At 56.1% G+C, this 16,181-nt stretch overlaps 2 protein-coding genes across 2 annotated transcripts; both read left to right on the top strand.

The window, feature by feature from the left end:
• Positions 1 to 17: 17 nt before the first annotated feature.
• On the top strand, positions 18 to 11,505 carry VOLCADRAFT_107183 (uncharacterized protein; the record flags this gene model as incomplete). Its single annotated transcript, XM_002956359.1, has 11 exons — positions 18 to 174; positions 392 to 605; positions 840 to 1,333; positions 1,689 to 1,816; positions 2,297 to 2,595; positions 2,907 to 6,033; positions 6,284 to 6,496; positions 7,208 to 7,315; positions 7,691 to 7,696; positions 8,182 to 10,002; positions 10,063 to 11,505. The coding sequence occupies 11 exons, from the start codon at positions 18 to 20 to the stop codon at positions 10,471 to 10,473; spliced, it is 6,978 nt and encodes a 2,325-aa protein (XP_002956405.1). The 3' UTR covers positions 10,474 to 11,505.
• Positions 11,506 to 12,608: 1,103 nt separating this feature from the next.
• VOLCADRAFT_119361 (uncharacterized protein) lies at positions 12,609 to 14,496 on the top strand (the record flags this gene model as incomplete). Its single annotated transcript, XM_002956358.1, has 4 exons — positions 12,609 to 12,827; positions 13,139 to 13,270; positions 13,301 to 13,490; positions 14,300 to 14,496. 4 exons carry the CDS (start codon positions 12,609 to 12,611, stop codon positions 14,494 to 14,496), a joined length of 738 nt encoding a protein of 245 aa, XP_002956404.1.
• Positions 14,497 to 16,181: the final 1,685 nt, after the last annotated feature.

Below are 16,181 nucleotides of genomic sequence, written 5' to 3'. Positions count from 1 at the left end.
TTGAGGAATTGAGTACAATGACTTCTGTGCTGGCAAGCCAGCTGCAAGCGCTGGCCCGGCAGCGTCAGCCGGCATTGCCAGCGGCGGTTAAGAAGGGCAAGCCCTCGTTGCTATTCGACTTTCAAAAGGCGGCTGATATTGATTTGCAGACAATATATGACGTCGCGTGTCAAGGTAAGCACTGTGGAAGGAAACTTCGGGACAAATTTTCGATGTGGCGGCCTTGGCCGGCGGCCGCCGCCGACAACCCAGGGTGGACGTGGTGCCTTGCCAACAAATTTCTTTAAGGAGGTTATATTCCCAAGGGTAGCAAATATGTATGTGTCACTATTTTCGAAGTTGCGGTTTTGGTTGCTGTGGCCAAAATTCTGCCTTCCTTCTGTGTTTACAGGGCTTGACGAGTTGATGCATTTGGAACCGCGATTTAGGCCATTCCGGGAGAGCCTGTTCAGCCGTGCAAGTCTAGACATCAACCCAGATTTGCAGACTTCGGAATTTTTGTCGAAGCTGAGCGAGTCCGTCCATGAGTTCTGCTGCTTGCTAAGCAACCACTTCCTGTCTCCGGGAGCGTTCAAAGCTCTGGAATACCTAATTCGGCGTTACAGGTTAGTTGGCGCCGTCGTTGTCCACGCACAACCGCTCCCAACGACGTAGTCGGCCGTCCCATAACGCCTTGTAAGAGTCTTGCGCCGGACGCTTGAGCATGTATCTACATGTCCCTTCATGCGATGTTGCCTGTTTTTATTCGATAACACCTGGAGGTGGTACGTGTCTTTCCAGCTTTATAATGAGGTGCACAGTTTTTAACAACGAAACCCATCGTTGGTGTACTTGCACAGGGCCAATGAACGGAATGTGGACTCTCTCCTGACCGCTGCTCTTCCCTATCATTCGACGAACGAGTTCGTACGCCTCGTCCAAACGCTGGCCATCGGCCCGCCCGGCAGCTTGTGGGGATGGCTTGCCAAGATGCAGTCGTCGGGAGCTTCCCTGCCACGAGATCTCCTAGCGCAACGGTGTGTCAACGACCGCCAGCTGCTCCTCTTCATCTGCAAGGCTGCCGGCCAGCTGGGTGGCACCGCCTTGGGCTCCGTTCGCTCAGGCGCATCTGCTCTACGTACCCACAGCCGAACCTACCTTTCTTTCTACGCGGTGCTTCTCTGTGAAGTGTTGGCCCTGTTACCGGAAGTCGTGGAAGACTTTCTCGCAGCCATCTTGCCATACTTGCTGGAGGGTATCGGGAAGGGCGCGGCGCAAGAGTACCGCGCTGCGACCCTGATGGCAGTCGCGGAGTTGTTCAGTCGAGCTACACTTGGCAGGGACTTCGTCAAAGGTGAGCGTTTTGCATCTGTTTCAGGGTGTTTAGGTCATTGCTTAACGTGCATTTCATTGATTTGGGTTTGTGCCAATCGGGGTATTGCTGCAGGATGCATGATACTGGCGCCTGGGCAGTCAGGCGCAAGGAAGGGTTGGAATGCCGTTGATGAGAATATTGCTTTGGTGAGGCCCTAGGCGATGCGCGACACCAATTACAGTTTGTATTCCCTGAGGCTTCCAATCTTGCATGAGCCCGAATCCTGTGCGCTCACACTTGAAGGATTTCGGATCCGTTTCCCTGCGTTTGCGAAGCCACCTCCTGCCAAGGCGACCTAGTGACCCCGATTTGGCTATCCCCTGCCAACATGCAGTGATCCTTAACACCATGCTCAAGTACACCGAGCCGGTTCCGGAGCATGTCCGTACAACACTACTCGTCATGGCGCACATGGCCGTCACGCAGAAACATATCCAGCTTCTATCCGACAAAACGCTCAAGGTATGGTTAATTTTGCATTTATCTCAATTTTACATATTTTCCTTCCAGTACAAGGTCCATGTAACACGTGAAAATGGGGTGGGCTGTGGGTTGACATGCCTTGTCCCTGCAGCCCCCTAGCGGGAGCACCCGGTGTCGCTTTCGACGCACTTGTGGGTGTATGTTCCCGGGGAACACCGTACATTGACTGCGCGCTGGGTTTTTCATGTTCCCTTTGGTGCCTTGTTGCACCCTAGGTTGAGCGGAACTGGCTTGTGCGTCACCAATGCTGATTCCATCGCCTTGGGGAGCCCCGTCGGGGCAGTTACCTCTTGGGTCTTACCCAGCAAGGGACATCTTCAAAGCTAATCCCTTGTCACCCCCTTATTGCCCTTGTTCGTTGTATGTTTCGCTGAGCTGGTGGTTCCCATTATAGCTTTCATGCCTCGACTCCTTTGAAGCCAATAACATCGAACCCTTGCATGTTATACCGCGTTGCAGTACTTATCGTCGCTTCCGAATTTGATTTCAGAGCTGGGGTCTCTTGCACAACGCGGCAACATCCGGACGGGCCCGCTGCTGATGTTGATTGTCCGCTCTCTGGCCGCTTCCATGGTGGGCACCGGCAGACCTGCCGGCAGTAGTTCAGGGCGGCGCTGCGAGGGAGACCTGCTGGCTCTGACTCACTCTGGGGCTCTACGTGGTGAGCCGGCGCGCGCCTTGGCATCTGCCTTGCTGGAGGCTGGTGGCTCGTCGAATGCTGACTCGTCCGTACGTGAAAGCTGCCAGCGCATTCTCAGGTGCGATTGTGGTATGAACTGAACTAGTTCGGCCTTCATTTAAATGACTGGAGGAAACATGGTGGCTTGGCCCCAGGATGGTTATTTCGGAGTGTTGAGTTGAGAGTCTGTTGATGGAAAAATCAACCCTTTGCGGCCTGAATCCTGAGGGCGCATTCTTCCCTTATCTCTGAAGACTCGGTAGACTCCAGATATCCTTGCCTTGCGTGCCACCGCTTACATTCTGTCACAGGCCTATCAACGGTCATGGTACCCTGGTCTATACGTTGTTGTACCCTAAGTTGGAATGTGTGCACCACTGCATCTTTCAGGGTGCTTGATCAGCGCTATCCCGAGACTACGGATGAGGCTGTCAACACTTATTTGGAGCCGCTACGTCCTCCGCGCCAGAATGCGTCCGGTGTTAAGGACGACATGGACGTTTGCGAAAAGCACAAACGCCGCAAGACAAAGCACAAGGCCGATAGTAAGGGTCCGACATCCGATGACGACGACAGCGACGATGCCGTAATCGAGTCGGCCGAGGCGGTCGCCGCCCAACTTTCCTCGGAGAAGCGTGCACGCTTCGACTTTGTCAGGTCAACTTTTGCCTGTGGCGGCTACTCGGCACCGTGTGGCGGAACCATGCTGACGCTTGCTGCTGCGCTAGTGGCGCCACAGGCAGCTGTACGCCGACTGGCCCTTCGGCAATTGGATGCAGACTTGGCTGCGTCAACTGCGCAGCCCCTGGCTTCAGAGGATGCATCCACTTGTGCCGCCGCGTCCGAGGCGCGTGCAGCCCTGACGGCGGCGGCGTTGTGCCGCCTCCGTGATGACGACCTCGGCGTTGTGGTGGCTGCCCTCGGCCTGTCTTGCCTCAAGGAGCTACCGCCTGCAGCTCTGCTGGACGCAGTGGTTCCGCTGGCATATCGCTTGGGGGACATACTGTACGGTTCTGCGAAGTTGCCGCAACTCAAGGCCGCGCGCAAGGCTGCTCGCAAGGTTGTTGGGCTTTTGTCTCACGTTGGGACGGTATCGACATCGGATGAACTACGGCAATCTGCAGCACTACATCTGCTGGAGCTTATGATACCTACAAAGCGGGACGTTGCAGTTAGTATTGCGGCAGCTCGCGCAGCATCGAAGCTCGGCATGCCGCTGTTCTCCGAGCTTGTTGATGCCATGGACAAGGTGGAGGCGCATATTAAGGGCGTTGAATCTGCTGGCAAGGGCAAGGGCAGCTCAACCAAAAAGGCGACGGTTGTTGAGCGCAGCGTTGTGTCTGCACTGACTAAATCACTGACGGCGGATGCAGCGGCTTGTTTGCCCAGCATTAAGCATCTCGTTGCTGCAAGCGCTGCTGCTGCTGTTGCAGGCGGTGATACGGCAGCGTCAGCATCTGTGCGCGCCCAACATTTGCTGCTGCTTTCATCTTGTGTAGCTGCCGTTGCCGCTGCACCATCCAGCGCGGCTGGTGGCCTGTCGGACACAGCACTAAGTTTGCTTCGGTTTGTGGTCGACTTAGCGGAAATGTTGCTGCCGTACGCTCGGCTTGAAGGCGCTGGCGACTACGACTGGTGTAAAACCTTTTCTGAGAAGATCTCATCTGCGGAAGGAGCAACCCAAGATGATCATGCTGCCGCATTCTTCACAGACCCAATCTCGTTGCATTGGGCCCTTATTTTGGGATCACTCCAGGCTAGCTTGGCTCGTCTGCCGGAAACGTGCCATGGCTCTACCGCTGACGAGTCCACAGCAAGGCTTCGCGCTAGGCGCTTGTTGGGACTGCTGGCTTCATTGAACTACTCGCTCGACGGTTTGCGCGACTTGCCTCGGTTAGTGGTTACGCGCTCGGTTCAGGCATCAGAGCGGAGCGCTTTCCTGTCGGGCTTGTATGCAGCCCCGGCGTCCCCTGCTGGATCAGCTGCTGTATCTGGTGCATTGGAGTCGGCCGCTTCAGTTCCGGCGCCATTGCAGTGCATGGCGCTTCAGGTGCAGGCTCAGCTGGTCACGGCGGATAGTGCTCGGAGCTGTCTGGTCATGTTGCTCCCTGCGCTGGCGAGCTCAGAGGCTTCTGTTCGAGCCGCAGCCTGCCATTGTCTGGCTGCAGTGGATGCGGTACTCAACGTGGCACGGGTTTCTGGTGTGACTGAATCGTCCAAAGACGTAGCGCCTGCATTATCTTCGGCACTGCTGCCGCACAGAAAGCTGCTTTGCCGCGACCCAGATGCCATCTCTGTTTTACTACAAGGCGCGTTGCATCCAGAGGACGTGCAGTCGGGAGGCCTATCATTGCCACGGGCCCTTGCTTCTGGTGTTGCTTCCTACCTTGCGTCTAGCCTTCCTGGCCTTGGCGTGGATGCTCCCGGCGTCAACACCGCCTGTGTAGTGCTATCCTGCCTAGTGGCCAGACCTATGACCGCATCATCATCGACGACACCGCCTTCGGTTAGCTCGGAACTCTTCTTAGCTGGCACCACGTACTTGTCATACTTGATCCTAAAGCTTAAGAGTTCGCCGTTGTCCGCCACGGCCCTGGACGGCAAGGCGGTGGGCCTGTTTGTGACTTCACTGTTCACACCAGCTACCGTTGCCGCGACAACGGACGAGTCGGCGTTAGGGCGGTTGGCCGAGGCGGCCGAGCTGCCGTCGCCATTAATCTCTGCGCAGCAATCAACAGCTACCGCAGCTCTGGCGGCTGCACGTCTCGCAGCCGTCCGACAAGTCTCGCGTGAGTTGTTCGCCGCACTGCCGGGCCGTACTGTGCGAGAGCTGTTTGCTGTTCTATTGAACAGGCATGAGTGTGATCCTTGCGCGGAGGTTCGCTCAGCTGCTAGGTCTGCTCTGGAGGTCGTTCAGCTTTCAGCCGAGGTGCTGGTCCCTCTCCTAGAGCTGCGAGGTGACGGCTCGAACAAGGCTCCGGCTGAAAAATCGGACGGGTTGGATAGTCGGGCAAAGAAGAAGAGCAAGATTGAGTCGGCTGGCCATGGAATGGGCGCTTCAATAGAGCCACCGTCGACGCAAGTAACGCTGCCTTTGCTTCGCGATACCGTAGCTGTCCTGGAACTGTTACAGTGGCGCAACGGTATCTCATCCGCGCATCTGGTGGTTACCGCGTGTCAGGCGCTGCTGCGCAGGCTGCAGCCAATCGTTGGTAGCATTTCAAGCGTTCTGGAGGCTGAAAGCCCCGCAGCAGGGGATGAGCGCGGTGATGACAGTGCACACGAGGCCTCTGGCAATAAGTCCTCGCTTGCAGGGTATGCGGCAACGCTCGCCCTGCAGGCGTTAACGGCTTTGTCACTTAACACGGATGTTGCTGATCTGCACTTGTTTGACCTGGAGCTGGCTGTATGCATGGCGCGCGAGGCGCCTGATGCATCCGTACGAAATGCGGCATTGGGCTTGCTGGCAGCTCTGGCAACCAGGACGCCAGAAGCCGCTTTGTCTCACGTCCTGCAGGTAGGGTTTACCTATGGATCTTCGTTTAGCCTGTACTACTCCAGTCACTTGTTCAGCATTGCAGTAGCGGCGGACCGATGATTAAGAAACCTTTTGACAGCTTTCACAGTTTCTGAAGTGCTTCGTGATGCTTATTTCTTCACATGAGGTCTGCTGATTTTCACTGCCAATGCTATATGGGGAGGATGGTGGATGTGTCGTTAATCATTTTCTCCAAAGCAGATCAACCTCCGATGGTATTTGCCTGCAGGTGTTGGCTGTCGTGAACCAGTCGGCGGGACTCCAGGATGACGAACACAGTCGCGCGGTGGGTGCAACGGCCCTGGCGGCTGTAGTGCCGGCATGGGTGGCAGGCGGTCGGATGCAGGCCCCTCTCTGGGAGCAAGTTGTCTCGTCCCTTCCTTCGCTTCCGGCGCATCGCCGGCTTGATGTGTTGCTGGCTCTGCTGCGAGCGCTGCCCGCGGTAAGGAAGGTCTCTGGTTATGGGAACAAGGGCAAGCATGTCAGTGAGCATAGCTGCCGGCCGGCTGATGACTACTAGATGACGAATCCGAGCGGCATGACACAGTCTCCGGCGTTCTGCCGGTGCTGTAGCCGACTGCGACGACAATCGAGGCATTTGTCTGACGGCCCAGCATAGCTGTACGGAATTATTCTGTTCGCATGACTGACTTGTATAGCCAAAGCGACCGGTTGATGACCACTAGATGACGAATCCGAGCGGCGCCTATGCGGCATCCGGCGTTCTGCCGGTGCTGTAGCCGACTGCGACGACAATCGAGGCATTTGTCTGACGGCCCAGCATAGCTGTACGGAATTATTCTGTTCGCATGACTGACTTGCATAGCCAAAGCGACCGGCTGATGACCACTAGATGACGAATCCGAGCGGCGCCTATGCGGCATCCGGCGTTCTGTCGGTGCTGTAGCCGTCTACGATGACAATCGAGGCATTTGTCTGACGGACGCTTTGAATTGGGCTGGGTGGCGAATATAGTTCACACGTTATTCGTTTAATTGCTGCATCTTTCTTATCTTGATCTTCGTCGCATGGATTTAATCGTTGGTCGTGTGTCGTTAATGTTCTGCAGGTGGAAGACGGTTTGTCCAATGGGCTGTTTGTGTTGCTGCAACACACTGCAAAACCTTCCATACCTGAAGCTATCCCCACTCAGGGCGAGAATGGCAGTGCGGTGCAGCAAGCCGAGGTTGTGCATAATGGTTTGCGGGAGCAGTCTCCTTTGGACTGGCTTCCTGAATTGGCATCCCAGCTGGCGCTCCAGGTATGTGTGCCCAGTCGTCACTGAAATGTGAATTTCTGTTTTATCAGGATGCCTGCTATTTCCTTCCACTTAAACAGTGGTGGGCGAGGCCAGTGATGACAAAATATCCATTTTGCACGTCAGTCTTAGATAAGTTGTGCTGACTACTTTACTACGGTTGCTGAGGCCTCTTCAAGACCTACCTAACCCCCTCTCTCGGACATCCATCGGTGTTTTGTCGAAATCACAAGAGGGTTGTTTCGTTGTTCCATGCAGGTGGAGCTTCCTGTTCGGCTGGCATGCTTTTCTCGTATTATGGAAATGGCCATGAGTGCTAGTAGCCAGCAGGCACACAAGGCTTTCCCCCGCACGGTTGTCGTTTTTGTTACTGCTCAGCTGAAGGTGAGGACGCCTCTCTGGATTGTATCGTTCAGAAATCTGTTTGTAGGACAGCCATGCATGTTACGACCTACTCCCGTCGTGTCATCCGATAGCTTGCATTTCCCATGATGGCCGATGATTTAGCCAATTGTTACACACACTGATGTGGTGACCCTACGGGGCTGCCGCAGCGGGTGATGATAAAATTAGCGGATTTCTCTGAGGCCACACTTGCAGTTCGTCTGCCTGTCCATGCGCGTAGACGCGTTTTTCGCTTCATGCTGTTGCACGTGAACCTTTGGCCGATGATTTAGCCAATTGTTACACACACTGATGTGGTGGCCCTACGGGGCTGCTGCAGCGGGTGATGATAAAATTAGCGGATTTCTCTGAGGCTACTTCGGTTCACGCGATTTCGAATTTGTCCACGGTCATTTCCACAGAAGCTACTAGGCCGCCTTGCAATGATTTTTGCATTGCAACTGCTTCCTTTGCTACTCTTGCAGCTCAAGGTTGCTGTGGCGGCTGCCAGTGCCTCCTTCCGCCGTCCCGATCCCGATCCCGCCTTGGACATGGGCTGTCGCCGCCTAATGGAAGCTGCGTTATCGCAAATGCAAGTGCTCCAGCCCGATTACGCAACACCGGCGCTTGATCTTTCCGGTTCCGGGCTTCAACACGCGGTCCTGTCGGCCAGTCGGGGGCTATATGCCATGTTTGCGGCGCTTCAGGGCGTTATGGCCTCTGACACGTACCTGCAATCTCTTGTAACGCTACTGGAGCACACTGCCGACAAAGTCAAGAGGCGCGCGCTAAAGCTCTTCACGGACAAGGTTCGGGGTGTGCGTTTCGACATCCAAGACCAAATTGAGCTTCCGCAACGTGTCCGCAACGCGAAGTTGCGCCAGGCCAGCGATGCAGCGGGCCGTGCTTGTGCCATGCTGCCGTCGCTGCTCCAGGGCTCGTCCAGCCATGGCGCATCGCCGCTGACGCGTCAGCTTGCGCTTGTAGCGCTGGCTACTATTGCGACTGAGTTTGGATCGCAGCAACAAGTGGCGCTCCTGGCAAGTGTTCCGGTAGTCCTAGCAGCTACGAAGGATTCGCACGCCAGTGTTCGCGCAAGTGCGCTGGCTACAGTGGCAGCTTTCGTAGATGCGCTGAAGGCGCAACTGGTGCCTGTACTGCCGGCAACTGTGTCGGCGGCGGTGGCGGCAGCAGACTCAGCCTGGGCACGGCTGGCACGGGCTGGTGTTGGACCGGAAAACGGGAGCGTCGATGCAGCAATGGGGGATCCTGCGTATTGTGTTGGGAATCTGTCGTCGGATATGGATGAGCTTAGTGAAGACAGTGATTCGGCGATGCCAGCCTCACGGCGAAAGCGTAGCACTGCAGGCGACGCAGCCCTGGAGCTGTCCAGCGCGCTTGCCTGTCTGAACGCGCTCGTGGAGAATATGGGTGGTTTCCTCAGTCCGCACCTTCCGTCCATCCTGGCGATCTTGCTGAACCCCCATGTGTTGGCGTGCACGGCTGCCAGCTGCGACAAATTTGCTGCCAGCATTCGTGCACGCCTTCCGACGGCAGTGGCACCTCGGCTTTTATTGCCAGCGTTATACGAAAGGTTTGAGCCGTGCATCGCTTCAGCGACCGACGCTGAGCCTGGCGCGGCAGCAGTTGCTGCTGCGCCGACAGTGTCGCTGCTGAATATGGTGGCGTCGGCTGCCATTTCAATGGAATCGAAGATAGCGGCGCAAAATAGCGAGTCCATGTTCGCCTTCTTGTTGAGCGCACTGGATGTTCGCCAACGGCACCCCAAGGCTCTTGGTGTGCATGGGGACTTCGCGATTAACACTGTCGAAGACGCTGCTATTTCTGCGGTGGTTGCACTAGTGATGAAGCTCAGCGAAGTGCGGTTCAAACCACTTTTTCTTCGGCTGTTGGAGTGGGCGTCAACAGTCACGGTGTCGGAGGCCCCTGGTGCAGGAGGCGAGCCTTCGTACCTAGGCCGAATGGTGGCTATGTTTGGCGTCGTCAACGCGCTAGCAGACAGATTGCGCTCTGTACTGGTGCCATACTATCGCTACCTGCTGGACCTATGTGTACAACATCTGGGTGGTGCTGATGGCATGGACGGCAAGGGCGCACGCAGCAAGAAGAAGCCTCGGCGCAGTGCAGCTGCTTCTGTCGACGCAGCGGCAAGCTATAATGACCAACAGGTCTGCTTGGCTTGGCTGCTTCGCCTGCGGATTATCCGCGCGCTGCACCGCTGCTTTAACCACGACTCCGTCGGCTTCATCGACAGCGAGCGCTTCGCACGGCTGCAGACACCTCTGGTTAGTCAGTTAGCTTCTGAACCTCCTGATGTAGTGACGGCCTATCTGCGCTCTCCCCAGCACGAGGATAAGGACTTGTCAGCATATGTCATCCTGGGCGCGTCAACTCGAATGTACACTGCGCCCGATGGCGCAGCTTCGCTTGGTCCGTTGGGTTCAGCCGCGGTTGGTTCGCTGCTTGCAATGGCTGTGGCGGTAAACAATGACGCGCTGTGGAAGCCGCTAAATCACGCAACGCTTATGCTGACGCGTAATGCTAATCCAAGAACTCGTGCTCTGGCATTGGAGGTGATTGCCCAGCTGGTGGAGCGGCTGCGGGAGGAGTATTTGGTGCTGTTGCCGGAGGCTTTGCCCTTTTTCAGTGAACTGCTTGAGGATACGGACCCGGGGGTGGCGGCAAGGGTTCGGGAGGTGCTGACGCAGCTCGAGGAAATCAGTGGAGAAAAACTTGACCAATATCTGAAAATTTGATGATTCGATTTGCTTGAATATCACTGTACATTCATCAATCTGCATGCCGGCAGTTCGGAAATATGCATGTCCTGTCCATGAGATTATGTCTGTAGCAGGAATCGTACCGCGATTTGAAATGTTTGACACTGTAAATCGATCATTGTTTGGTATGTTGCAATGAATTCTTTGATAAGAACTACACTCGGACACAAACCAGGTTGTCCATTTGTTACCGATTTAAGAAATGACACAAACCCGGTCCATTACCCACTCCACCCAACCTCTCTCCGCAGCACTGACAAACTCGCACGTGATGCATCCTTCATTTGGCGCACCCACTGTTGCACGTATGTTATAACGCCGTACTAATTCCTCAATTGCGGGCCGTAGTTTTGGCACACCGCCGGGGCTGTGCAGCCCGCGGCCAACCACCAACACCAGCCGCGACGTACCCGCCTCGCGTCCGCGAGCAAGCGCCTGCTCCACCGCCGCTACAGCTTCCGTCACTCGCAATCCATGCAGGTCCAGAAATCCGGACCTCCTGCTATTGCGCTGGAGAATCAGAGCTGCAGCCTTCGCATGAGCCTGGATACTCTAACCAGTAGGAAGAGTGACAGAGAGGGAAAGGACAGTCTACTGCAAATGCGGTTACAACTTCTAGAAATCTAGAAGCGTGCGCCAAAACCACACCTGCGCTGCGTACTCCTTGCCCTTATGAGATAGCTCCTTAGCAAGCTTGTAGTCACCCGCAGTGTAGGCTGCCCTGCTGGCGGTGAATGCATCATGACGAGCCCTTGCCAGCTCAACGCCTCGCTGCCTCCAGTCCTGGGGGTCGGTGCTGTCTGGGATAATATTGGAGAACTCGCCATTGCTGCCTGAGGACTTGCCAATGCTGCCTAATGACTCGCCATTGCTGCCTGAGGACTTGCCAATGCTGCCTAATGACTCGCCATTGCTGCCTGAGGACTTGCCAATGCTGCCTAATGACTCGCCATTGCTGCCTGAGGACCTGCCACTGCTGCCTGAGAATGCGTTGCCCATGCCTTAGGCCGCTTAAGGACTGGGTCACGGGGTTATAGTCTCTTTGACGAAGCCAGCCACAATGTTCACATTGAGAAGCCTGAAAGAGGAGAGTGAAGAGGGATGGACAACACCGTAGATTGGGGAGAAAAGCTGTGTGTGGTTGCCGGGTTTGCCCAGGAAGACGAGGTGCGCAAGAGGAGAGGAGGAAAACGACGTGAAAGATGACGTCATGCTGGAGGTGTAGGTTTTATGGGAGGATCGCAGAGAGGTAAAGTATTGACGCGGCTATTTATTGCGGGACGGGCGAAAAGGGCGCCAAACCTTTGAAGGGCTTACCGCACGCTATGAGCTAGTGGTACCTTGTCCTTCATATACACAGTAGCCGGCTGCTTTTCTGCTGAGCCCTTGTTGATAGCTCCTTATGTCCCGGGTTCTACCGTTTCAACAGGAGGGCACGCGCAATAAGCATTGCCAACTTTTGTTTCCTTCCGCCCTAGTCTCCTCCACCGACATAAAACCAATCAGGCGCAAAGCATTATTTTGCCCCTGGCTCCGACGGTGCCGTATTTTGGACGATAATCGCTTTCCATTCGTCAGTCGCCTTCCAGAGACTGGTTTTCATATCCTCGTGTGCAATTTGGAAAGCAGTTATCTGCTGGAAGGCACTTGAAAGCCTTGAAGTACGTCATACTAGTTTCGGTTCGTCGCGATGGGTGCTAGAAGCGCCGAACGAATGATGCCACCATTAACCCAGACTGCCTCTGAGGCTCTATGGGGCCGTTCTTTTTCAGCAACCAGCAGCCAGACAACGTCATCGCGTGTCGACGATGAGGACGTCGTGGTGCTTCTCAGCGACGAGACGGCTGCTAGTGAAGCTGCGCCATTACTTTCTCATGACGCTGTGAAGCATTCAATTTGTGGTGGAGTTTCGGGTGCCCTAGCTAAGACCTGCACAGCGCCGCTGGCCCGCCTGACGATTCTCTACCAGGCGCGCATCACAGAGCCTCCCAATTATAGCCGCTACTCACATACCTGCCGGTATGGCCGCTTCAAGTTAACCACTAGTCGCGCTTCGCTCTACACAGGTTAGAGGCCTTTCAGTACCTGGTTCCGTCGCCCACGGGCAGCAGATGGGCGTGCTTGCAGCTCTTCGCCACATTACAGCCACGGAGGGTGCCTGGGCGCTATGGAAAGGCAACTTTATTACCATTATTCACCGTATCCCTTACTCCGCCACCAACTTCCTTACATACGAGTACACGAAAGCGAAGCTCCAGGGGCGGTTACCCAATGGGTCAGCGCGAGCCTGGGTGGCAGGCGCCGTGTCGGGTCTCGTCGCATGCACAGTGGTACGCGGGCAAAGGTCGAGATGAAGGGGTCTTGTCGCGCCTCTGCCTTCCTAGCTCTCTTCCTCTCGAGCCTCCAGTAGTAGTTGTTCCTAACCTTAACAACGATCAATCAATTACGGAAGTCGTGTCGTTCGGGTTACCGGAATCCATCTGGAACGGAACTTAGTTTGGTTGTGCGGCCCCAATTGCCGTACACCATGTACGCGCTGAGCTCATGATTATCACGCTTGGGCTTTCTTTAGTTTTTGCAATCCCTTCGGCCCCCCGCCCCTTCCTCCCGCGTGGGCATGAACACCTGGACCTCTACATAGGCTTATCCACTGGATCTCCTGCGCACCCGCATTGCAGCGGACATGTCCCCCAGCAGCGGCAGCAGCAGCAGCAGCAGCGGGGGTATCAGCGCCGGCGGTCCTCAGCATCCGCGCCCTCAGGCGCAGCCTCAGGTGCGCCACATCCCCACTGCCCTGCGCCAGATCCTCACGGAGCGCGGTGTCGCGGGGCTTTACAAGGGACTTGGCGCCACCCTGGTGCAAGTAGTGCCTGGGCTGGCCTTCAACTTCTGTTTCTATGACACGTTCAAGCACCTGGCGTTGAAGCACCAGCAGCACTACCAGCTGCAGACGCTGCACAGGCGGCAGCACCACCCGGAGCAGCAGCAGCAGGGTACGGCGGGGGAAGCCCCGGCGGCGGACACCAGCTGCGTGTCACCTCTACCACATGGGAGCCAGACTCACCTTCACACTCAGCAGCAGCAGCAGCAGCAGGGGCAGGGGCAGCAACAACAATACCAAATGCAGTGGTATCGACACTTGTGGCAGCTGGCTGGTCTAGGTAGCAGCAGCGGAAGCGGCGGCATAGCCGGCCATGGACAAGGCTGTAGCAGCAACTGCTGTAGAAGCTGCTGTAGCAGCAGCGGAGGCGCCGGGAATAGCGAGGAGGGACCTCAGGCACCAGAACTTGGAGGTACAGACACGGCTGGTGCGGGCGCTGCGAGGAGAGCAGCAACCGTTCCAGTGTCTCTTTCGCCGCTGGCCTGCGCCGCGTGCGCCTGTCTGTCCGGTCTCTGTACGTCCACCCTCACATTCCCGCTGGACGTGGTGCGGAGGCGGCTGCAGGTAGGCAGCTGCCTGGGAGGGGAAGGGGGAGGGGTGGACGTCCGGAAAAGGATATTGGAAATGCTACTCGTAGGACGGGTGGGGACCTGGAGGGGGAACGAGGTGGAGAGCTACGGGGACAAGGATGGGCCCGAAAGCACGTACTCCTTTAGGTCCTACAGTCAGTCAGTCTATGGCACCAAGACAATTCAATCAACATCTTCCTTTCAGCTCCTGGGTGACGTCCCTAACGTCACGTCACCTCATGTTATGCCATGTGCGCGCATTTGCGCTGCACTCCGCCGCTGACCTTGTCCCCTCCTTTCCTTTTTTGCAACATGACATCGGCTGTTTTCCAAACTTGCGCATCATGATGAGCGGTAATACGGCAGGTGTACGAGCGTGGCGCGCTGGGCCGGATGCGCTACCTTGACGTTGTTAAGGCGGTGTATGCGGAGGGCGGTGTGGCGGCCTTCTACCGGGGGTTGGGACCGGAGTTTGCCAAGGTGCTCCCGGGCATGGCCATCGCCTTCAGCACCTACGAGAGCCTCAAACGCCTCACGGGTGCTGCTTGAGCTTTCCATGATGCGAGGTCCTGAGCACATGACGTGATGAGCTGCTGACGACCTGGGGGTGCCGAACCCCGGGGGGTACGCGGGGACCTGACTGCATGGGGCTCTTTTTCTCTCTCTGGACACCTGGGGCCCCTGGGGGGTGCCGGGGAAAGTCGGAGACCCAGCGTGGGCTCAGGAATCAGGGCAGCCTGAGCACATTAGCGGCATCATCCATCGCAGGAGGAGGAAGAAGCCCCTTTAGCAGCGCATGTAGGCTGTTGTTGATGGGGGGTCGGATACTGTGTCGTTGCCTCTCTGCGGGGTTTTGTGACGTCGGGTTGTTGGAGGCTAAGTTCGAGCTCTGGGCTGGTGTAAAAGTCAGGAACGCTCTGTTGGCCTTGTTGTTGCTGTATCTCTTAATTGCTGCTGATGATGATGATGAGGAGGAGGAGGAGGAGGCATTTCATGTTCATACTTAGGCCCTGTTGGGTCAGTTCGTGGCGATACCACCACGCTGCATATGATCTGATGAACGAATGAATGAATAAGTGAAAGCTGTCGTATGCTCCATTGAAGCTATGTGCGTGTTCTCCCCTGCGGTTGGCAAATCGCGGGCGTTACAAAACTGATTTGGTTGCGCGCTGCCATTCCGTTGGCTGTGTGATTTCGCATCCATGCGTCTGCATGTGTCCGTCCGCCGGCCGTCTTTGTGCCATGTCAGTCCGCACCCCGTGTCTGCTCTACTGCGACATTCTGCTGGTCGGTCTCAGCATTCGGGGGTATAACAGAACTGATGGATAGCAGACCTCGTGGTGCGACACGCAACCGCCAAGCTGGCGGCATAGGGCGACATAGGGTGGGCTGGTGCTCCGCTTGGCCGCACCCGCAGCAGCTGTCACATCCGCGTCCAGCTGCGACAGCTCCCTATCGTCAGATCTGTTTGTGGTCTGTTCCTGTATGCGGCTATTGCTGCGGCTGTACGTCAAGTATAGCCTCCTGCTGGCAGATCTGTGTATTGGAAGGAAGGTTAACTAGGGCCGAGTTCCCTAAGGAGGGGCCCCGGGAGGTCATTTACGGTCTGAGAGATGCTGTAATAGGTACGAGAGGCTGTTAAGAGAGTGGCCTTGTTGAAAGGTGTGTTGGCAAAGGCTTACGAGGGGGTGTTGAGTGAGTGCCTGAAACGGGAGGGGGAGATGTGCGATGAGTGGGATCGGAGCTCCTGGCGCATTGCTTCTGTGATGACTAAGGAGCGCATTGTTTGCGGCCCAATAGAGACATAAAGGACAGGCAAATGATGACACGGCGAATGAGGAGCAGGTAGGAATGCAGCTGATGACTTGTGTGTGAAGAGTCTTAAAGGAGTGAGAAGGAGAGAACGGCCTCAGCGGTGTGGAGCTCCGTAATGGTGTTTGGTGTCGTTGAGCTCCGCATCGAGGAAAAGGAAGGCGGGTCGAGGCGGGGCGTGACGGCAGTGGTTGTGTGCTTTCCGTGGTCGCGTGCTTTTACGGTTCCCTTGAGTTTGTTTTATTTTTTTCATGTTCGTTGCTGATGAGTTTATCTATGTTCATGATTATTGGTGTCTGTACTGCATGTGTTGTTGGATATGTGTGTTATATGTTGTTGGATAATAACATTCTTTATGTAGGCGCCGGGGTTAACTCTGGCTCGAGCCCTTACGGGAAACTCGCGCCGACTCAGGAGCCGGT

The sequence above is a fragment of the Volvox carteri genome (genome assembly GCF_000143455.1).
Source record: "Volvox carteri f. nagariensis unplaced genomic scaffold VOLCAscaffold_60, whole genome shotgun sequence".
Taxonomy (NCBI): domain Eukaryota; kingdom Viridiplantae; phylum Chlorophyta; class Chlorophyceae; order Chlamydomonadales; family Volvocaceae; genus Volvox; species Volvox carteri.
Note: the sequence above shows the minus strand (reverse complement) of the source record. Positions and strands in the feature narration are given on the sequence as shown.